This window comes from Callithrix jacchus, chromosome 7 (assembly GCF_049354715.1).
Source record: "Callithrix jacchus isolate 240 chromosome 7, calJac240_pri, whole genome shotgun sequence".
NCBI classification, from domain to species: domain Eukaryota; kingdom Metazoa; phylum Chordata; class Mammalia; order Primates; family Cebidae; genus Callithrix; species Callithrix jacchus.
Genome location: NC_133508.1, coordinates 77,917,131 through 77,940,381, shown reverse-complemented (window position 1 = coordinate 77,940,381; position 23,251 = coordinate 77,917,131). Strand labels below are relative to the sequence as shown.

General features: G+C 57.7%; 1 protein-coding gene across 1 annotated transcript; it reads right to left on the bottom strand.

Moving 5' to 3' along the window:
• Positions 1 to 1,072: 1,072 nt before the first annotated feature.
• On the bottom strand, positions 1,073 to 22,896 carry FOXO6 (forkhead box O6). The gene is made up of 2 exons (XM_017974605.4): positions 21,986 to 22,896; positions 1,073 to 3,267 (listed from the first exon to the last, which is right to left on the bottom strand). The coding sequence occupies exons 1-2, from the start codon at positions 22,397 to 22,399 to the stop codon at positions 1,981 to 1,983; spliced, it is 1,701 nt and encodes a 566-aa protein (XP_017830094.2). The 5' UTR covers positions 22,400 to 22,896; the 3' UTR covers positions 1,073 to 1,980.
• Positions 22,897 to 23,251: the final 355 nt, after the last annotated feature.

Sequence of the window (23,251 nt, the reverse complement as noted above, 5' to 3'; positions counted from 1 at the left end):
CTGCCCCTCTTCCACTGGTGAATCCTCCCACCCATTAGCCTCCCTGCCATCAGTGATCTGCTTTCTGAATTTTAGCCACATTCAAGTGCTTTTGGTTCTGGAATTCACATGTCTCTTGACTCTGTGTCTGAACATGCCATTTCATTTGAATACCCTTCCCAATGCCAATTCCTCCTACCAAGCTTAGCTGAGGCAGCACCTCTCCAGGCACCTTCCCTGACTCAAGTCCAAGATGAGTGCTGCCCCATCATTCATTCATTCATTCATTCCCAGGACAGCTCCTGGGCTCCTCCTCCAATTATCATAGCTTTGGTCTATAATGTAGACCTATTCCCCGCTCTAAGGAGCCTCTAAGTTCCTTAAGGGTAGAGACTATGTTGCTCTAGGGAAGCCTTAATGCTAAGTATAAGAACTTAACAGGTGCTCACCAAGTCTTCCTGGAATGAATGAGTGCAGGGCCTGTGCTGAGCATTTTACATACCTTTCCTAGGCCTCACAGAAATTTATGAGATGGATGCTACTACTCCATGCTGTAGTCCAGGAAGACAAGGTTTCAGAGGTTGAAAAATTTCCCAAGGTCACACAGCTGGCAAATTGCAGAAAATGGATTCCAACAGCAGTCTGTGCACCTCAAAGGGTTCTCTTTTCACCATCTCTACCCACCTCCCCAAGTCATTTTCTCTCTCTGACCTTTTCTTATCTGTACAATGGGAACAGAACTCACGTCCAACACAGAGCCTGGCACTAAAGGTTCTCAGTAAATATTTGTGCATCCTCTCCCAATCTCTGAGGCTTATTTAGGATGCATTTTCCTGGGCCAAAACTTCCTGCATGCACATGTTCACAGAAACAGGTGCAGAGCTCCACAAAGCACATCTTCAGTACAGGGCAACTCACTAGGCACTTAACCAGTGTGTGCGGGACAGAGGAGCATTCGTGTAGCAAAGGCTGACGAGTACCCAGACACAAAGCCACAATAGTGACTCAGACACAGAAACCCTCCCCCTGCCCCCAAGTGCCCTGTCAATTATCCTCCACCACCACTCCCCTCCCGCTAGCCCAAGGCGCGGGAAATATTTAAAACAATTTTATTCATGAAAATATGCTGTACAATGCACTCTACACAGCCTCGACACGGCACACACGCACACGCACACTCTGACGGCACGGCCACGGTACACTGCCTACGATACGCGCCGGGGACGCCGCGCCCACCGCCCGCCCCGACCGGACACTTATAAATATGGGAGAAGGGCCAGAACTGGCACGGAGAAAGGGGCGTCGGGGTTAGGGGTGGACCGGGCTGAGGCTCGCTGGAGAAGCTGAGACCAGTACTAGCGGGTAGGGGCGGCTGAAGAGAGGAACTGACTTCGACGGAGGCAGGGAGAAGAGAGGGGCCGGCAGGGATGGGAGGGGGAGGCTGAACTGTTGGGGGTGGCGGTCGTCGGAGGGCGATTTGGGGGTGGAGGGCTGCTCGGGGTGGATGGATAGGTAGGCGTGAGTTCTCCGGAGAGGGCTGCTGGCTTCGGGTGGGTGAGACTAAGACCAGTAGGAAAGTGTGTCAAGTGGGAACCAGATCCGTGTTTGGGGTGGGCGCGGGGTCACGGCTAGGGCTCCGCAAATGAAACTGAATATTTGGAAATGCCTCCGGCACACCTCCTAGTCGGCTTCCCCGACCACCGTTCACACCAGGTTGCCCACCCTGCTCCTCCCTACTCCCAGCCAGCCTGGAATTTAGCCTCCTCGCCCAGGCTTCCAGCCCAGGAGGAGGGGGCAGATCTCAGGAGTGTGGGCAGGAGCCCTGGGGTGCCCCGGCCCCTCCCTCCCCTTCCCCTGTGGCCGGCCTTCGTGAGGGGTCCCTAGCTGGGCTGGGGCCGCCTCCTGGGGAGCTGGAGTCGGGGGCGGGGACCCGGGAATCGGGATGGGAAGACAGAGGCCCCTAGGGGACGGGACGGGGCGCCCGGGGGCGGGAGGCGGCCCTCAGCCCGGCACCCAGCTCTGGTTTGGGGGCGGGGCCCCGGCCAGGCCCGGCGGCGGCGGAGGCAGGGCTGAGTCAAAGTTGAAGTCCATTTCGTCGCTGTCCATGAAGTCGTTGAGGATGATGGACTCCACGTCGCACTCGAGGCTCCCGCTGAACATGTCAAGGTCCAGGTCGGCTGGGAAGCGGTCGGGCGCGGCGCCTAGCGGCCCGGCAGCGGCGGCCGCGTAGGGCCCAGGCAGCGCGTCCAGCAGGAGGCCGCCGGGCGGGCCCCCGAAGGCGGCGGCGTGGCCTGGCGGTGCCAGGCCCGCCGCGCCCGCCTCGCCGGGCAGCGTCATAAGGCTGATGGGGTGGGCTAAGGCACTGCGCGAGGGCGCGGGCGGCGCGTATGGGGCCGCCCCCTTGCCAGGGTAGGCGGTGGCCGCGCCCGCCAGCGCCAGCTCCCCCGGCGCGCCCAGCACCGGGCCGGGCCTAGGCGCAGGCGGCGGCGGTGGCAGCAGCGCGGGCAGCGCCCCGGGACGGAAGGGCGCAGTGGCCGGCGCGAAGCTGGCCTGCTTGTTCTCCTGGATGGTCTGCATGGGCAGGCGGCGCAGCGCGCCCAGCGCTGGTGGCCCGAAGCCCCCGCCCCCGCCGTAGGCGCCACCTTTGCAGCCGCCGAAGTAGGCGGGCGTCCCGGAGCGGGCCCGCGGCCCGTACGCGTCCTGCGCGCCGTCCAGCAGGCCCTCGGGCAGCCCCGCGCCGCCGCCGCCGCCGCCGCCGCCGCTGCCGCCATGCAGGCCCAGCGGGCCTCCCAGCTCGGCCAGGCGGGGCAGCTCTCCGGGACAGCGCGCGCCCAGCGCCGGCGACAGCGCGCTGGCGGGGCTTGGGTACATGAGCGGCGATGATGGCGCCAGGGCCTCCAGGGCCTCATCGTCCTCTAGCTCGGCCGCCTCCCCGAGCAGGGGTCTCCCGCCGCCGCGGAAGTCGGCCCACGCCTCGTAGTCGTCGCTGGCATGCGAGGCGGGGCTGGCGGCCCACTTGGCTGCGGCGGGCACCGGCCCCGGGGCGGGAGCGCCCGGGGAGCTGTCGTCCGGGCTTCGTTCAGGCGCCTGTAGCTGCTTTTTCTTGCTCGCCTTGCCCTTGATGCGCAGGAACTTGGCCCCGTTGTCCATGGACACGGCCCTGCGCCGCGGAGTCTTGCCTGTCTTTCCGCCCTCGGGGTTCAGCATCCACCACGAACTCTTGCCGGTGCCCTCGTTCTGCACACGGATGAAACGGGTGTGCAGCGACAGGTTGTGCCGGATGGAGTTCTGTAGCCAGAGACAAGGGCGTGGGTGGGAGTCGGGGTGAGGAGGCCATGGGGAAAGAGGGGACGTGATGGAAAGAGGGGGAGGTAGGGACGAAGATGAGGTAAGGGGGTTGAGAGAAGGAGGGGACAGGTGTAAGTACCGGCTGGGACAAACCCAGAGTACCCACCCTCTGCCCCAGAACCGCACCCCCATCCCGCCTCACCCCCACACAGAGACTGCCCAGAGGGGTAGGGCCAGAGCTTTGGGCCTAGGCTTTCCCTGGGGTCATGGCCAATCCTGTGGGCTACTCTGGGCCTGCGGGGGGCCTGCAGCAGGGAGCAGTACCCTCTCTCCTCAGCTCAGCCAAGCCCTACTCGGGGCTAACCAGGCTGCCAGGGCCCCCAGCAGATTACGTAAGGGCTTATGCCGCCGCGGCTCATTTGTCCGCCCCCCTCCCTCCCCAGCCTGGCATGGCGCCAGGAGCCCGAAAACCCAGGGCTCCAGAAATCAATCTCGCGGTGACTGATTAAGCCCTGTTTAGAACTAATTGCTCTTTCGTGTGTGGGGAGAATAAATTACCTGCTTTAATTTCGTGTCTTTAAAATGCAACTGCAGGTAGAGAAGACTGTTAACCCTTTGCTGGGAGGGCCTGGCCAGGACAAGCAGAGTAGGCCGGGGGTCCCCAAGGTGGGAAAAGGCCTGAGACTTTTCAGAGGTATCACCCCAACTCCTCTGAGCTGCTGTGAACTCCACAGAGGGCTTGGATTCCAGCAGGCCCTCAAAAGATGTCCTTTTGCCATGGAGACCTCAGCCTCCACCCCTGTTCAGTGACCACCTTCAGGCCAGCTCAGCTCTCCTGCCTGGCCTTTGGGCTGCAGCCTGCCCTCTCCTGACCCACCTGCCTGCCTTCCAAGCCCCTTCCTGGTGGAGCCTTCAAAAAATCCCCACAAAGTATGCAGCAGAGTCCCCATTCACACACACCTTGGGCTTGCCCAAGGTGGCCTAGCCTCTTCTGCTGTCGCTCAGTTCCTCCCTGGGCTTTGCCTCTACCACCTCTGCATATATCCTCTTTTTAATTTCTGCTGTGCCAGTGTCTGGTGTTCCCCATGTCACTGCCTGCTTTTGCCAGGCCCGTTCTGAGGATAGAGGAAGGCAGAAAGTCCACTGGCCCCACTGGAATCTGGAGAACTCTGGCTGGGCCTGCCCCACCCCACCTCTGGAGCCTCTTACTCGGTGGCCTCAACCTCCTGGTCCAGGTACTGCTATGGAAACAGCAGGGGCTTGGGTATCAGAGGGCCAGGCAGGATGTCTGGCTCTTTGGCTGCCTAGCTATATGACCATGAGCTGTTTTCTCAGTCTCTGTGAGCCTCAGTGAATGACTCTGAAAAAGTGGGCTATGTTCAGTAACTACCTCTTAAGGCTGTAAGATCATTACATGTGCACGAATAAGTGTTTGCACGCCAGGTGTTTATAAACGTTGGTTATATCCTCACTCTGGCCAGAAGACCTCACCCCGTAGGTCTCCCAACAGACCTGCTCTGTTTCCATCTCTTTAATATCATGCCTTGAGTGCAACTGTGCTGGGCACTAGCAACTCTGGGAAGATGGCATTCTCCAATTTCATGCACTGGGGACAGGAGGCCCAGAAGCATGATGCAACTTCCCATGGCCCCACAGCTAGGCAACAATGCTAAGTACCACTCCAGCTCTGCCCAGCTCACGGACCTGCTCTTAACCTGTGAATCCACCCAGCCTCACTCATAGCCACTGCTCTGTGAGGGCTCTCCCTCCTGCTTCCTTCCCACCAGTCTCCGGGAGGAGGGATCCTTCCTGCTGCCCAGGGTACCCTCCCACCCCTCACCCCTAGCTCCAGGCACTGACCTGATTCCTAGGCCCCCAGGCTCCCTATCTCTGGCACTTTCTGGCCTTTAGAGGCAACATCTGGGACTTGCCAGCCTTGCCCTTCCTGATTCTCCTAAGGCCCTGAGAGGAGGGGGAGCTGGGCCCCTAGGGAGCGGTGCTCCCTCAAGTAGATACTCCCTTCCTGTTTCCACCCCTGCAGCTGGCTCCCCAGCCCCTCCCCGACACCTGTGTTCAGGCTCCTAGGAGGCCTCAGTTCTCCTCCCCCATAGGATTGTCTGGCTTACAAGAGGCTCCACCTCCCACCTCTTCACTTTTCCAGCTGGAGGTCACTCCGGCAACGCCACTTTATCAATGTCATTATGTTCTGGAGAAAGGGCAGTTCCAGGTACCAGCACCTAGCCAGCATCTGCCCATTCAGCCCTGGGCACTCTAAGGACTTTATCTCATGTCATCATTAGTCGACCTCCATACAAGTCAGAGATTGTGATCCCTGCCTCATAACAGGAGAGTAAGGCTCAGAGATGTTAAGTGAGTTGCCAAGGTCACACAGCTTAAGTGCTATGCCAGGTATTGATTTCAGGTTGGTCTTCTTTTTATTAATTATTTTTATTTTTTTTGAGACAGAGTTTTACTCTGTAGCTCAGACTGGAGTGCAGTAGTGTGATCTCAGCTCACTGCAACCTCTACCTCCCAGGCTCAAGCGATTCTCCTGCATCTCCTGAGTAGCTGAGATTACAGGTGTGCGACTACCACCTCGCTAAACTTTTGTATTTTTAGTAGAGATGGGGTTTCACCATGCTGGCCAGGCTGGTCTTGAACTCCTGACCTCAGGTGATCCACCTGCCTCGGCCTCCCAAAGTGCTGGGATTGCAAGTTGGTCTTATAAGTCTAAAGGACATCACATTCTCCCATGAAGAAACAGGTCTGAGAATCCCGAAGAATCTTAGGAAGCCAGTATCCAGTGCTCCTCAAACGTTCCATGTAAACCATCCCTAGAAGCTGGCAGCAGGGGAAGTCTGGGGGCATGCTGCACAGGTCAGGATTTCCTGCAAGTAAGCTTCCGTTTTAGAATTCAAGGGAATTTTGCATATACTTCATAATCCATCCACATTTTCTTTATACACGTTATTCAAATATTTTGGATTACCGCAAAGACAAGCTCGAGGCCTCTGAAGGTCTGTACCCTTCCCTGCTCTGTCCCATATCCAGCCAGGTACCCCTGGAGCTCAAGCCTCAGCCTGAAACCATGGCTGGCCCAACCCAGGGGGAAGAAAGCACTTGCCCAAGGCTGTCCAAGGCCTGGTAGCAGAGCAGGGATGTGAGCCCAGGCTCCTGACCCCAGCCCAGTGTTCCTCCCACTCCACCAAGCCTGATCTAGGTGAAGTTTCTCCTTCTTTGGGGCCCTCAGTGTCCTGAACTGTAAACTAAGGAGATGGGTAAGTTGTACTCGGGACCTTTTCAGTTTGACACTGAAAATCCTTAGAATCATTCAGTCCAGAGGTTTTCAAACATTTTTCTTAAGTAGCGGAACTCTTCCTGCAAAGTAGATTTAGTGCAAAATTTAAGCATTACAGACTCAAGCCATCAGGGTGGGGACAGGAGTACCTGGATCCCCGTGCACTCAGAACCCTTCTTCACAGAAGATGAATCTCCTGGGGAGGATTCTGCAGGCAAGATGGATGGAGTAGCCAAGGCACAGAGGGATGCCATGCCTTGCCTAAGGTCAGATGAGGTGGTTCAGAGCTGAGCGAGGACCTAGGACTCTGACTGCTGAGCTGGGCTCTGAACCAGGTGTGCTGCACAGGGCTGTGCCCCAAGAGAGAAGCTCAGGCTTTGCAGCCTAGTCTGGCTCCTCAGGGCCCAGCCACCTGGTAGCAATCAGAGCTCCCTGCCAGATCCAGTGGCAAGCACTGATCACAGCTCTGGCTCACACACAAGGCCTCCTGGGGGGCCAGAGGCCATGGAGGAGGTGAAAGAGGCAGAAGAGGGAGATGCCTCTGCCAGGCAGCAGTAACCAGGGCTCCCTCTTAGAGTCGCCTAGCAACCCACCACCACAGCCACAGCCCTGGCATGCCTGGGCTCCCCTGGTGCCCAGAGCTGGGCCCAGCTTCTGGGGCCTCATGCCTCCCACACCTACATCCAGACCTGGAGCATGTTCCTAGGGGAGTCAGGACCTCCCTGAATCAGGGCCCAAGGGAGACCATCTGGGGACAGAGGGAAAGGACAGTGGGTTACATCTCATGCCTACCCTGTTCTCCCTCAGAACCTGGGCCAGGGAGCCCAGAACCCCGGGGACTCCCCACCAAGGGAGGGGGCTAGAGTAGGGCAAAGTACATCAGCTCTAGCATTCCAACTGGATTCCAGTTTAAGCTCCATCACCCGTGAGTGCTGGACCCTGGGCAGGATGCTTTCAAGCTCCAGTCCTCAAATGGCTCCCTGCTCCCTCCCTCGCTTCCTTACAGCACTCCATGCCAGACAGGGTGACCCTTCAAATAAGCAGAATCATGCCCATTCCTGCCCAGATCCCTCTGACACCCTCCATCTCACTCAGAGTGAGGAACCACGGCCTTGCCATGGCCCACAAGACCCTCAGTGACCGTGCAGATGCCCCGCGCCATCCCTCCCCCCCATCCTCAAACCTGCCAGGCAGGGTCCCGCCTGCCCCCAGATATCTACAGAGATCTTTCTTCTCCTTCAAGTCTTTGTTCAGATGCCACCTCTTGGAACAAGGCCCATCCTGACTGCTCTTAAAAACTGTTCTTCCCTGGAATTTCTTGGCCCCCTGATTCTGCTATATGTTTTTCTAAAGCATTACCACATTCTAAATTAATACATTATTTGTCCTGTCTTTATATTAGAATGTAAGCTTCATGAGGACAGTGATTTTTATCCTTTTTTTTTTTTAAATGTACCTCATGCGTTTGGTACATACTAGACTCTTAAATGTTTGTTGAATGAATGAATGGATGGATGGATGGATGAATGAATGAATAAGAGAAAGTAGATGTACAAGGAGGAGTAATACTATGTTGTAGAGAGAATTAAATGAGACTGGGCCGACTGGCTGGCACATAATAGGGGCTTTTCCAAACTGGGCAGAAACAAGACACAGGCAGGGTGAGAAGCAGGCAGTGGGGCGAGAATGTCCACAGCAGTCTGATCCACTGAGGGGAGCCAGGGAGAGGGGTAGGGCACCCACTGGGGGTGGAGAGGTCCTAGGGCACACAATGCAGCTGCCTGCCCTACCCAGCCCCCACTTTGCTCCTCAGAGACACTTGGACAACCCAGGGCTGGTATACACCAAGGTCTCTCCTGGGCCGGAAGACACTCCAGGAGCCCCAGTGGGAACAGAATAACCTCGTCCTTGCTGATGGCGCCTCCCTCATGGACAGGGTCTGATCCATTGGTGGTGGCAGCTCATCTATCCAGCAGGACACCCTCATCTATTCCCAGGACGCCCTTCAACCACGAGCAGTAATGCATTCACCTGACAGCACAACCCCATTTGTCCAGCACACCAGTCTCATTTATCCAGCAAGTACAACCTCATTTGCTAACAGCACTCCATTCACCTGATGGGCCCCCTCATTTATCCAGCAGGACACACTCATTTATCCTCCAAGTCGGACACTCTGCTTCCTCCTGTGGTGTGGCTGTGTTCTCTGACAGCGCAACCTGACTGATCCAGCAGGACGTCATCTCTACTCCAAGTACACTTCATCCCCTGACAGTACAACCTCATTTATCTAATAATGCAGCCTCACCTTGCCTCCAAGTACCACCTCATTCCCTGACAGTACAACCTCGTTTATCTTCCAGTACAACCTCATTTCTCCTCCCAGCACAGCTTCATTCTCTGACAGCTCAACCTCATCTAATCTTACATCTCCAGCCAGGGCCAGCCAGATCTCTGTAGGCCAAAGGAGACCATAGAGAAAAGAGAGGTCCCCTCATTTGCTGTCCCATACCTAAGAGGGCTGCCTGGTGCCATACTTACCTCCAACTTCTCTAGGCCCAGAAGGGGCCATGGACTTTGAGTTCTAGGCTGCTTGGCTGAGCCAGAACTCCACTATTGCCCTGCCTCCTGTTCTGTCCCTACTGTGGCTACAGAGGGCCCACAGGATGGATTCTGGGACATGGACTCATGATCTCTGTACCATCTTCTTTTTTATTTTATTTATTTATTTTGAGCCAGGGTCTTTATTTTATTTATTTTTTGCCAGAGTCTCCGTCTCTCACCCAGGCTGGAGTGCAGTGGCGCAATTATAGCTCACTGGACCCTCTACGTCCTGGGGTCAAATGATCCTCCCACCCCAGCCTCCCAAGTAGCTGGAACCACAGGTGTGCACCACCACACCCAGCTAATTTTTATACTTTTTGTAGAGACAAGGTATCTTTATGTTGCCCATATTGGTCTCAAACTTCTGACCTCAAGTGTTCCTCCCGCCTCAGTTTCCCAAACTGCTGGGATTATAGGTGTGAGTCACCATGCCTGGCCATCTCTGTGCCATATTCTTCTGATCCTGGGCAGTGAGGCTGGGGGAAGTTACCTTTCCTGGGGCACATTCAGTGGTGTGCTGGCAAATGTTTAACAGCCAGCTCTTCTGGAAGTTAAAAAAAAAAACCACCTGCTTTGATTTGTAGCTTTTGCTGTTTTCTGTGGTATGGATACTCACATCATAGCCAATTTTAAGCTGCCACATGACGTCATTGAATGCAGAAATGGGAAGAAGTATGCACGATCAGCCCTCATGAGCCAGTGCAAGCCAGCTCCTGCACACCGCTGGCATGTGATCCAAATGCTGAAGCCAGAAAACGGCACCACACACCACATGCCCAGCATAGGCTAGGCTCCTTTAATCCTGGTAACCGTCCTGTGAGTAGGTACTGCCATTTTACAAAGGGGGCAAACTGAGGCTCAGGTAAGTTAAATGACTGAGGCCACAAAGCTGGGAAATGATGGAGCCAGGCTTGGGTCTTAGGGATATTGGATTCTAAAACTAGGGCTCTTCCCACACCCACCCCTAAAGTGGCAAGGGACACTCTGCTCTGCTGTCCACCCCAGTGGCCACCTCCACCTTGACACTCAAGCCCAAAATCTAGCTCTCATCAGAGACAGAAGACAAGCACTGTGTCCCACCTACCACCAATCTTGTGCTATCTCCTGGCCTCCCTGGCACCTGGGGTCTTCCATGGTCCTCCAAGTGTGGCCCTGGGTCTTGTGTCCACCCATTACAGCCCAAGCCCAAGATCAGGTGTGGACACCTGTCCAGGTTCCACCACAGTCAAAGGCTCATCCCAGCCCCTCCCTCAAGAGACTAACCCTGACTACCTGATGGGGACAATGACCCAGCACCTGTTGTTACTGCAGTGACCACCTGTGGGACTGTGGTAAGAGCTCTGATCCCCTCTATGACTCCCATTTCCTCCTTCCCTCTTGCCCTTCCTTCCTGCATACAGAGAGGTCAAAGGAAGGGGACAAAATCCCAACCTCATCCATGTGACCATGGGCCTCCACTATAATGGGGATTATAATCCCAACATCCACAGGGACATATGGGACCTTGGATGAGATCCTGCATGTCAAGAATGTCATCCCTTCCCTGTCTCAGAGCCCCAGGAGCCTCCCTGTTCCACCCCTTGCCCCCACCCACTCTGGGGCTCCAGCCTGGAACACACATCTGTGTTAGACAGAGACACAGACTCCCGAGAGTCACTTGCCCTGCCATCTGAGGTGAAGTTCAGGTTCTCAGTCCAGGCTTCTCCCTGGTGAAAGAGGCGACCTGAATGATGCCAGGGACCTGAGGCCATGTGCAAATCTTCAGCACGAGGGTCTGCCGTGGAGAAGGAATAGAAGGGCAGGTGGGGGCACAGGGCCACAGATGTCTCCAAGTGAGTGGGCTCAGGATCAGCAGTGGATCCCAGAGTGGGCAGCCTGGGGCCAGGAGGAACCAATAGCCAAAGCCAAGCATGAGGCTCTGGCACCCCCCAGAGAAAGCAGAGCCCACACACACAGGCTGGGCAGCAAATAAACCACCAACAAAAGTCCAGCCTCGCACTGCTCCAATGACCATTCTTGTCACCCATGGGCTTGGGTCCAATCCCAGACTGACAGTAAAGAGCCCACTGATGTCCTCCAACCTCATCGCCTCCTTCCTTCAGGACCATCTGGGCCTTCAGCTACTTTGGATGTCACCATCCCTGTGCCTTTGCAAACCACCCCCTAATACTCTTGTCCCTCTCTCTGCTCTGCCAGTTCCTGTTCCTCCATCAAGGCCAGCTCTGTGGCACCTTCCTCTTCCCGTAGGCAAAGTTAGATGCTACCACCTCAGTGCTCCTGCAGAGATCTAACAGCAACCAGAGTAAAATGGTGTCTGAGCCAGCCTCCCTACTTGAACTTTGTGGGGCAATCCTTGGCTCACAAAAAGTCAACAGATAGGATGGAACCCTCAGCAGCCACAAGCTGCTCAGGCCTGGCATTTCTGTGTAGTTTCTGTTCAGCCAAATCTCAGGCCAGAGCTCTAAGCCTTGCCCTCCCCCTACCAGGGTCCTGTGTGACCCTCGTCCCCAATGCTTTCTCCTGCCACTCCTGCTGCCTCTGCCACCTCCCTACTTGTCCTCAGTACTTCCTGCCTCATTGGGAAAATGAGGCAGTGAGGGGGGCAGGACTGCTCCTTCCAAGATATTGACCACATGCTGCCGATCAAAAATTATCAGCTTATTGTAACAACCCTCTGGTTGATTTTTGTATCTTTCTAACAACCCTCTGGTTGATTTATTGTCCCCATTTTCCAGATGAGAAACTGGAGCTCCCAAAGACAAACTGCCTTGCCCAAGGTCACATAGTGTAAGTGGTGGTGCAGGAATTTGTACCCATGGCCCTTGCTCTTCCTCCTGCCCTGAAAAACCTCCAGAGAGGAGACAAAGCCAAGCAGAAGCTCCAGGGTGAGCCTTGGGGTAGGGGCAGGGGACTGTCCACACTAGTTCAGCAACCCTTCACAAACCTTCCTTCATCCAGGATTAAACAGAATTCCTAAATGCAAAGCATTCAGACTTTTCATCTCTCCTCTCAGTCTGAGCCCCTCCCTCCCTCTGCAGGCAGCACCTCCCCACTCCCCTGCCCCAGGCCCTGGGAGCAGCTGCAGTGACCTCACCAGCCCTGCCCTGAGCCTAGCTCTGGGGAGGGCCCAGCAGCTGTGCCCCAGCCCTGCAGGCTGGCTACTGGGGGAGAAAGAGGAAGAGTAGGCATGGTGCCAAGAGAACCATCTGCTCTCCCAGGGGCATGGCCACCCGCACAGACACTGGCCTTGCCCCCAGGAGCCGCCCTTGGCCCTCTGTCCCCATGCCAAGGGGCTCCAGGAGCCCAGGGCAGCCCATCCAGACCGGGGCACCAGCCCTCATCTGCCATCTGTCTTCTCCTAGAGACTGAGAGGTCCTTGCAGGACATGTTGGAGCACTTGAATGTCCACTGAAAAATGAACAAGTGCTCAGAGTAAGCCCTAGGGGCAGAGGCCAGAGGCCAGGGTAGGGTGTACTGAGCACTGCCTGCCCCGGCTCCAGCCTTGTCAGGCTAAGAGCCCTCAATCCCTTCCCGGAGCCCTCCATCTCTTCCCGGAGCCCTCCATCTCTGCACATCTGTTCAGCTGGCAGGTGCCTCAGGCAGAGGGCAAGCCCCTTCCCCCAGGGCCCCAGCTCAGGTTACAAAAGGAGGAGGAGGAGGAGGCCAGCTGAGGATAGAGGGAGGGGACAGGGGAGAGAAGGAAGAGGCCTCACAGCTTCCCAGAGTCTTGGGGGAGGGGAACTCAGAGAAGGAAGGGACATGCCCAAGGTCGCACAGCTTGCCAGTGGGGTGAAGAGGAGCCAGTGTCCAGGCGCAGACAGTCCTGGTTCAAGCATGACCTTAAACAAGACATTTCCTTCATCTGTGAAAATGGGGTGCCTAAAACCTGGCCTGCTTGTCATCCAAGGCCACAGGGAAGGCTCCGGAGGCCAGAAAGCAGCTGGCCCACCTAAGGGCAGGAGGGAGCTTAGACATCTTGAATATGTGACACCTCAATCTCAAGGACAGGAAAGGGAGGCATTTGAGGAAAGACCCTATTATTATCCTATTTCGTAGAGGAAGAAACTGAGGCTCAGAGTTGCCCAAGGCTACGCAGAGGGTAAGCAGAGCTAGGTTCTGCCTTCCTGTTGGCCTCCAAGACTCCTAACCACACAGCTGCACCTCACCTGAGGGATTCTCAAGGCACCGAGGGGTGCTCCCTACACCAGGCCTGGCATCTGGGACTCTTTGGGCCTTTGCCCTATCTCAGGTTCATTTTTTCCCCTGGACCCCAGTAGCAGGCCAACACTGGGTGCCTGGGCTAGCATCTCTCCTGTCCACTCCCCACAGTACCTTGAGTGATCTCTGCCCATGTCATTCCCATTGAGGGTTCGCATGGAGAAGCCCAGAACCTGGGATGGTCTGCTTTGTCTCCCTTCCCCTCCTCTAGCTCCAAACACTCACAGCTCATTAACCGGCCTTCCAGCATGACCCTGAGCAGCTTTTACCCTGCATCAGAGTCCGTGTCCTTGTTTTATCTCCCTAGCTTGACCCCTGCAGGCTGGGATCTCAAGGTCAAGGAGCCAGTCCAGTCCCCACCCTGCAGCCCTGCAGAGTAGGTACCCAGTGAATGTAGCCCTGGATCACAGGAAATGGAGGGAGCTGCCTCAGCCCTGGGGTCTGCAGATCAGGGGAACATCAGGCTGGTCTGCCCCTGTCCTCAGGGAGCTCACTATCTGGGGTTGGGAGATAGGGACCCTAGGGCCGTTCCCCAGGCTAGCAGCCTGAGGGCCAAACTCCCAAGGGAGGGCAGACAGACAATGATTGGGAGGGGGAAGGGACAGAAGGGAAGAAGGTCAGAGCTCTGGCCTAGGGTGGAGTTAGCCCAGGAGAGTTTTCATTTCTGCCACTAAGAGTAGGGTAATCTTCAAGCTGCTTACTTTTCTCATTCTTCCTTTCCTCACCTACAAAATGGGGAAAGTAACCCTACCAGCTTCACAGGGTTGCTGGGAAATTAAATGAAAGAATGTATTAATGGCACATGGCAGGTTGAATCCTGAGCTAGAATAGTTCAGTGTGGCTAAGGCAAGGGTCAGAAGATGGGAGGGTGGCTGGAGAGGATGACTAGGGCTGGTGGCCAGGCCTTGAGTGTCCTACTAAGGCCCCAGGACTGGATTAAGCAGCCATATACACACTCCTCTTCTCTCATCCACTGTACGGGGGGAGCCCTCCAAGCAGGGGCTGTGACTCTCAGTTTCTTCACCACTCCAGTTCCAGAGCGGCTTCCCGAGTATTTACAACCACGTAGACTCTGGCCTTGCCCCCAGGGGCTGCCCGGGGCTCTCTGTCCTTTTGCTAAGGAACTGCAGGAGCCCAGGGTAGCCCTCCCTCCTTCCTGCAGCAAAGGCTCCTAGTAGCAAATCATATCAGTCCTGGCTGTGGCTCCATTCTCTTCATCCACATCCTATACAGTGTGATTTATAAGCCATGGGCTGGCTGCATGATGTTGATGTGGTGGCCCAGTCCCTTGGTGCTGACTGCCTGGGGTTCAGATCTCTGGAGGACCAAAAAGGAGCAAGGAGGAGGGGCATAGCCTCAACCTGGGCAGCCTGCTTGGAGAAGAAACTGGTCCACACTGGGAGGAGGAGATGGGGGGACAGGCAAGGGGACAAGAAGCCTCCCTCTAAGGCATTGGTTCAGAATGACCTCTCACTAGCCATACACAGATTCCAGAGCCCACCTGCTGAGAGCCTGATTCAGAGGGTCTGAGCTGGGGACTGGAAGCCTGTGTTGTCGGAAAGCTTCTAGGTGACTCTGATCATCAGCCAGGTTGCAAACAACTGAGGACTTGAAGCAGAAATTCTCAGTCAGAAGTGCTGGGTTCCAGAATCAACTGGAAGGTGGTCTTTGTTCAAACCACCCAAGACCCCGCCTAGTTTCTGAGGGGCATCAGAGGGATCGGCCAAGGAAAATCAATAGGTGCCTTGATGACCATGTGACAGCAGCGGTGGGTGTGGGTTGAGACCTCCGGTGTCAGGTATGAAGGTGGCAATGCCAGGGCAACCTGGGATCAGAGGAAGCGGGAAAAGTACGAGGAAGGCAGGGCCTGGACAAGGCGGGCTGATGGCCTATGGGTCCCAACTGAGCAGTTTGGACTTGGTTGGCTCCCAGGTGAACTGAGGAGCCCAGGAGGATTCTGGAGCAGGAGAGCCTGGGGGCAGGAGGGCTGGCTGGCTGGCATGTGGAGCTGACAGCACCAGCATGGGGAGATGGAGAAACGTGGCAGAGACAGACGGGTCTGCGGCTAAATCCAGGCTCTGCCTGTCCCAGCTATGCTGCATTGGCCAAATGAGTTCATTTTTCTGGTCCTCCATTTCCTCAACTGCAAAATGGGGTTATTAATGTGTACCTTGCGGGATCCAGGGAGGGTGAAATGAGAGAATTTATGTGAACTGCCCACTGACTGCCTAGCACCCAGACATCAATTCTCTTACCTCTCTTTCTCCTTTCCATAAGAGGCACCCCAACCTACAGACCAGAAAGGTTTCTCTCTGCAAAGAGGGAGGCCCCGGGGGGAGGGTGTGGGAGGCCCCTCCCCCACGCACCACCTGGCCCCCCTCCCACCTCCACATATGGGTTGGGGGGTGGGGAGAGGCAGCAAACAGCCAAACCCTCCCAAACAGGAGTTGGTTTCTATAGCAACCAGGGTGCCAGGAGAAGGGGGTGCTCCAGATCCAGCTGTCCCCCTGAGAGCCCTACACAGGCCCTAGAGCCTGAGCTCATGCCCACCCAACACCCTGAACCCCCATCTGCCTGCTCTGGCGGCCAGCTGGAACTACCATAAACACTCCTTTCATTGTACCCAGAGCATATTTGCCACCTGGGTACTGCCACAGACAGGACAGGCATCTTTAAACAGGAGTCCCAAGTTCAAGTCCACCCACACCTGTACTCACATGAGCCCACCTGGAAGAAGTCCTCTCAGTACTATGTGCCCTCTGTCCAATGAACCTCTCATGGCTCCTACAACCAGTGGGTTTGTAAGTTACAGCACTGAACCTGTCAGAGACAGAGTTAAGGCCCTTTGGACACAGATGAGAACACAGAAGCAGAACGGGAGAAAGCTTTGCTCCAGCTCACACATGCACTGCATCAGGTTCCCTACAGGTGTTCTGTCTAGCCCCTACCTACTCCTGACTCCACAGCTGACCCCAAATGATGCCAAACGGCTGGACTAGGACACCCTGTGTGATGCTGAAAGGGGATGGAACACTGTTGAGGAGAAGAAAATAAGTCCTAAAAGCTTTAAGACTCATCTAGCAGCCAGGCATGGTGGCTCATGGCTGTAATCCTAGCACTTTGGAAGGCTGAGGCGGGTTGATCGTTTGAACCCAGGAGTTCAAGACCAGCCTGGACAACATAGGGAAGACCTCTGTCTCTACAAAAAAAAAAATTTTTTAATTAGCCCAGGTGGGATGACCTATGCCCGTGGTTCTAGCCACTCAGAAGGCAGAGGTGGAAGGATAACTTTAGCCTAGGAGGTTGAGGCTGCAGTGATCTATGCCACTGCACCCCAGCCTGGGTGAAAGAGTGAGACCTTGCCTCAAACAAATAGAGACTTGTCTTGCAACAGAATGGGCAATCCCAGACAGGGTGAGTTTCCAGTCACCAGGATTATGTTAGAGGGGATGAGCCGGGGAGGAGGCAGGAGTGTGGAGACTGGGCTCCAGGACTCTCCAGCTCTTTGGAGAACCCAAATCTGATTTGAACTCGAGGGGGCAGGCCCCAATGTATAGGCAGGCCCAGCCCCACCCTCTCCTGTTTCCCAGGCACCCCCACGCTGGGTAAGCTGCAGTTGGGAAATAGATCTAGTGAGTCCCTGGGAGGTAAGGGAAACAGGTGAGGAAGGGGCTCCCCCTGCTGTAGCTGATGTACCCACATCCCAGTACTTGACTATCTCTCAACCCTCACAAGTCACAGACAGGACCCCATGTGGTGGTTACCACTAGCTGCTACTCAAAGACCGGGAAGGCAGGCTGTAGGGAAGAAGCCCTGAACCCTTTAAGAGTCCAAAACAAGCCCTTCCCTCTAGCCCCTGCCCCACCTCAATCCTACCCAATAGCTCAAAAGCTTCAGTTTGGGGTCCAGTTCCCAGGTCCACCACTTCAGAGGTAGCGACCTCAAGGCTAGTCACTTCCTCACCTGAAACACAGGAGTGCCAGCCCGCCTTGGTGGTGGTGAGGGTCTGATGGAGTGCTCTGGGCCCCCCCCACCAGGTGCCTCTGTCTCGGCCCCCTCAGCCCTCCCACCCCTCTGGCAGGGCCTCTCCAGTTCCTCAACCTCCCTGCTCCCTAGAGTCAGCCCCTTGGCCTGAGCCCTCAGGGCTGCAAAGAGAGGCCCCCACAGACCTGCAGAAAGTGAGGGTGGGGGGGGTGGGGGCACTGAACTTTTGAACCCACAAACCCCCCGCGCCGTTCATTACCTTAACGCGAGTTAAAAATAACCGTCTCATCTCTTTAAATTAGTCTGTCTGCAATTACCGCCTGGCACGGCGCTGCCCGCCATCGTCCCGCTGGAACGGCGCCAGGTGGCAGGCGGGGCCCTCACCCTGTCTGTCGGTCTGTCTGCCTCCTGGCCCCCTCCTCTCCCGCGCGTGGCCCCAGGGGCCTCCCTGAGCCCCGCCTCCTCAGATCCCCAAGTTGCCCGGAATATGGCGGGGGCGGCTGCCATGGGCCGGCAGGGAGTGAGGGGTTCCTCGGGGAGCCGAGTGGGGTGGGCCCCCCTCCACCAGCACGGCGGCGGGGGAGGGGTGCCGGGAGGCCCGGGAAGCCGGAAGGGCCCGCAGCGCGCCAGCGCTCGTGGGTGGGTGTGAGCAGGTGGCCGTGGGAGTCTGCCGGGCGTGCCAGCAACTGTGCCAGGAGCGGCTGGCACGGGCTTGTGCCCAGGAGGCGGGCAGCTGCCAGCCCCCCGCCTTTGCAGTGAGGGGGGTGAGGACACCCCCCAACCGGGGCTCACACCGCCTCCTCCTGCACCCTCATCAGCCCTTGGGGCTGGGGATCCCCGGAGGACAAAGGAGGAGGAGGGAGCCCTGCTGGAGCAGGCTGGTGGAAGAGGAAGGGGGTGGCTTCAGCTGACAGAGCTGCTCAGGGCTGTAGCAGGACCCTGCCCTGGCCTCTCGGATCAGTCCCTCCCTTCCAGTCTCACCCCACCTGGAACTTACTGGGCCAGATGGGGGTGGCGCCACCCCTCCTGATCCCACCTCTCATCAGCCAGGCTGCTCCAGCCCCCTGGGAGAGAAGGGAAGTCCCCATCCACTGTGCTTCTTCTGGGGACAGAAATGGGAGGCGCCCATGCCTGGCCTGGGAGCTCCCAATGGAGCTGGCAGCCAGGAAACACAAAAGCAGGCAGAACAACTCCAGGGGCGCTAAGTGGAAGGAGCGCCAGAACTCAGAGCAGCCTGGAAGGCTTCCCGGAGGAGTACAGGGCCAAAGGAAAGTGAGACTGGAGCATCTGAGAGAAAGTAGGTGGCTCTACCTGGATATTCACAGTCTTGGGACACTGCAGACAGAGACGGACCACCTATCCAAGCCCCCATCCTAAGCCTGGAGGGGAAGACAACCAGGCCCTTTGGTTGGGTTCCCAGTAATGAGCCCAGGCTTTCCAGGCCTCAGCCTAATCTGGGTGTCCCACGCCTGCTGCTGGTCTTGTCTTCTCCAGTACCAGTCCTGCACCACTTAGCTACCTCCCTGCATCACAGATGTGAACACAGGGATAAGGCCACGCATGTCAGCCCTTCCTGATCTGGCCCATTTTACCCTTGCCGTGCCACCTCCCTGCCATGCTTGGACACCCTCGGTTCGAGCCTGGCACACCCAGATTTTCCCCCAAATCACACATGCACAATTTCACCTCCCTGCCTTTGGGAATGCAGTCAATACTTCCTGGAAGACTGTATCTCCTAAATTCTCCCCTCCCCAATGAAGGCAGCGCAGACCAAGTGCCACCTCCTCTGTGAGGACCTCCCTGGCTCCCCCAGGGTATCTAACTCCCCTTTACCGCAGCCCTGCCCCCACCCCCAACCTTTCCTATCTACAAAACACAAGGCCTGTGTGTGGAACTGGCTGAATCCTGATCATTCTGAAGTAGATCCAATCAATGCCTTCTCCTTTAGTCCCCCACCCCATCTAACACAGGGTTGGTACACCCCAGGGATCCAAGTGCAATATGTTTGTAGGGCAGGAGAATGAGGAGAGGTCTGGTACCCCAGACCTGACACCTGATGTGTTCTGTGTGTCAACCTGTGCCTGAATGGGAGTTGGGATAGCTCTTTTACCAGGCCCCTGGAGGAAATGACTGAGAATGGGGAAGGGGTACAGTGCAGGAAGCTCCAGGAATAATCAGGGAAGGAGGCTGGCTCCCTGGGGAGCAGGGTAGAGGGTGAGGTGGAAGGGGACAGCATGGGGCAGGTCCCTTTCCAGTGCCTGAGTGGTCTCTGCCAAAACCTAGGTAAGGAGCCCAAGCCTGAGGCTCCCTCTCCAATGCCCAGCCTGTGACTGGGAGCCCAGGCGCAGGGAGAATCGGCGTGTCCCTAGCGGTGTGGTGCAGTGGAAACTGCATCCAATGGGCAGGCGGGCGGCCTGGGCCCTCATCCAGGGCCTGCTGCCAGTTGATGCCCTGGCAAGACTCCTATCCCCTCAGTCTCACCGTCTGAGAAATGAACTCATGGGACTAAACTATCTCCAAGCACATTCTCAGTCACGGTTTAGGATTTATACTTGCCCATATTCAAAAGCCTTCCATGTGCCCCTCCCACCCCCAGCTGCCAGCAGGACACTGTTCCAGAGGTGCTTGGGGACCCTGGAGGTAGACACACATAGGTTGGATTCCAGCTTTCCCATCTACTAACTGTGCGACCAGTTCATGCCTAAATACAGACCTCAGTGCCTTCCTTGTAAATGATCACAGTAAAATCACCTCAGGTACTGCTGAGAGCACTAAAGGAAGATGTGTGAAGGTGCCTCTCTCAGAGCTTGGCCCCAAGACCTTCGATGAACTATATTTCTCCCCTGACTTCCAGTGTCACGTCCCCTCTCCCCATCTTTCCCCATCCTGCCTGATTCAGCAAGCCCAGATGGAGCTACACCTCCTGCAAGAAGCCCTCCCAGCCCTCTCTGCCTCAGCATCCTGCACTCAGTTTCCCACTAGACACACACAGGTGGCTTCTTGGTGTCAAGACTGTATGCTGGGTGCTGTGAGCACAGCATAGCTCTGACACTGCCACTGTCTTCCAAAAACAGGGTGGAGAGGGGAAATGAGACAGAACACAAATGACTAAAACTCGCTACCAGCAGGGAGAGGGCCAGAGAAGGGGGAGTCCTAAGCTAGCTAAAAAGGGTTAGGGAAGTCTTCCTGGAAGAGGCATCTGAACTCTCTACTCTTAAGGACAGTGAACATATCTACAGGGAGGAGTAGGTCAGGACATGGGGAGCAAGGAGGTGGGAGTGATTCCCAAGCACAGGACACACTTGGGAGAAATGTGTTCTGATGGGGGTTTAGCCCAAGCGGATGGGGGGGGGACGTGGAAAAAGACCCTGGACTGCTCCTCCCATCTGTGTTTCTGCCCCATCATGGCTGGTGAGGGACAGAAGCTGCCAGCACTAACCCTGAGAGCTATGGGCTCGCAGAGCAGGACACCCTGGCTCTACAATGCTGCCCCTGGGCATCTAGAGCTGTTCAGGCCCACAAGTCTCCCCTCCTCCACTGGCACACCTCCTTCCTCTGACCCAGCATGGAGGCACCACAGGGCACAGCCCCCTCCCTTTATATCCCTCACAAGAGGCCACCCCTCCCACAGGGAGGCTGACAGCTCACCTCCTAGGCACAGGCACCCCTCCAGCCTCCTCTCCCCCAAAGGCATAGACTATCACCACTCTCCAACAAGATGGCCAGGGGAGTAGCTGGGTCCAGAGGCCACAATACAAGCAAGCCCCTGTCCCCTCCTAAGATGGCTCCCCCCTTTCACTGGCTGGCACTGAGGCCTCCCTGGGGTACCCCTGCCCCTCCCCCAGGCCCTAAATGCATCTGGGCTGAGACAGTCAGGGAAGTGGAAAAAAGCAACCTGGGTGGGCACAGACAAATCTCCAGCTCTCAATACCCTGTCCTCACACCAGCAGGGGTCATCACCAGTCACCCTCATCCTGATCTAGGTAAGGGGGGGCAGCAGCCACCCCATGGAGAACTCAGATCTCAGGTCACCTGCCGAGTTCCTCACCCCAGGCTGGTTAGTGCTCTAGGGTGAACTCTGGCACCACGAGAAGAACTATGGGCCCATGGTCACACTCCTCACCCTGGGGACAGCTCCAGGAAGGGCAATGATAGAGATTTGGGAGGGAAAGCCGACATTGGCTCCAAGTCATTATTCCAGCGCTCTAAGAAGGGTGCCACGGAGGAAAGGGTAAAACAAGAGTCACACAAAGCAGACTAGGGGGAGGAGGGGGAAGTTCCCCAATGTCCACGGCCTGGGAATGGGTTTCTCTGCTATGCCCCCAAGGACAGGGTGGGGACGTTCCTTGGGGACGCCTCAAAGCGACAGTCCCTTGTCACCCCACCAGACCTCCCACCCGGCATCCCACCCTGCAAGAGATCACGCACACAGCTGCTCCCAGTACGCCCCCGCCTGTCCGCTGGCCGGCCCCACGCCCTGGGCGCACACTCTGTGACCCCTGGGGGTGCCAAAGAGCCCTCCTCCTGACAGCCCGCCTGGAGCCCAGCGCACCTAGCAGCCCCTGGAAGCCCCAGTCGGCGTCCCCAGCCCCCTCCCCAGCCGGACGCCCCCACCTTCCAGCCGGCCGAGCTGTTGCTGTCGCCTTTATCCTTGAAGTAGGGCACGTAACGGACCATCCAGTCGTAGATCTGCGAGAGCGTGAGCCGCTTGTCCGGGGCACTCTCGATGGCTTTGGTGATGAGGTCGGCGTAGGACAGGTTCCCCCACGCGTTCCGCCTGGAGCTCTTCGCTTTGCGCAGCGGTCCGACCTCCGCGCCCAGTGGCGGCGCTGGGGCCATCGCCGGGGCAGTCGCCCGGCGCTCCGGCCCGCAGTCCTCCGCGCCCTCGGCCACCCCTGCGCCCAGCGCTCCGTCCTCGTCGCCAGCCAAGTCGGGCTGCGGCAGGGGCCAGGTACACGAGCGCGGCCGGCTCTGCGGCGCGAAGTCCGGGTCCACGTCCACCTGATGCGCTCGCAGCTTCGCAGCCATGGTCCCGCCCGGCTCGGGCGAGGAGGGGAGGGAGGCTCTGCAGAGGGTGGGAGGGCGGCTCCGGGATCTGCACGCCCCGGGGAGGCCCGCGGGAGGGGTCTCTGGCGGCGCTGTCTCAGCCGCGGGGCGCCATGGGCCGAGGCGCGGAGGTAGGGGGCTGGACGCGCTGGGGAACACGAAGGGAGGGAAAGACCCGGGCAGTGAGGGGGCGGCGGCCCGGGAGCCCAGCGGACACACACCTCGCCCAGCCCGGCTTCTAGCACCTGCTGCCTGCCTGCGCCTGCAGCCACCACAGCCACCGCCGCTGCCGCCGCTCCCCAGGCGCCGGCCCTGCGCACGGGCCCCGCTCTCCCGGGACGAGGCCGTACTGCACCATGCCGGAGCCCGAGCCGGTGCCGGAGCCCGCGCCGCCGCCCCGTGAATGCCGCTGCCGCCGCCGCCGCTCCGGCTCCAGCGCCAGCTCCCGCGCCCGCCGCGCTCAGCGCCGGCTGCGCCTCGGGATGGGCGGGGGACGGGGAGGGGGCGGGCCCGGCGAGGGAGGGGGCGGGGCTTTCCGCTTGCTGCCGCGGAACCCTCGACAGGCCCAGGTGCCCCGCCCTCGAGCTGGGAGACCGGACGCGGAGCTCCCAGCTCGGGGCGACCCCGCCGCAGCCCCTGCAAGCAATAGCGCCGCCTACGGAGCAGGGGCGGAGCGGCGGGCGCGACCCCGCCCCCTGCTCGGCGCGGAGGGGGGGGTCTAGGGGGCGGGGCATCAGCGTTCCGATTGGTCCGTTGCTGGACTGTCCCGCCCATGGGCTCGACAAGCTCCCTCCCAGAAGCGCGTCACCGGTTATTGTTACAACCTGGGGTTTC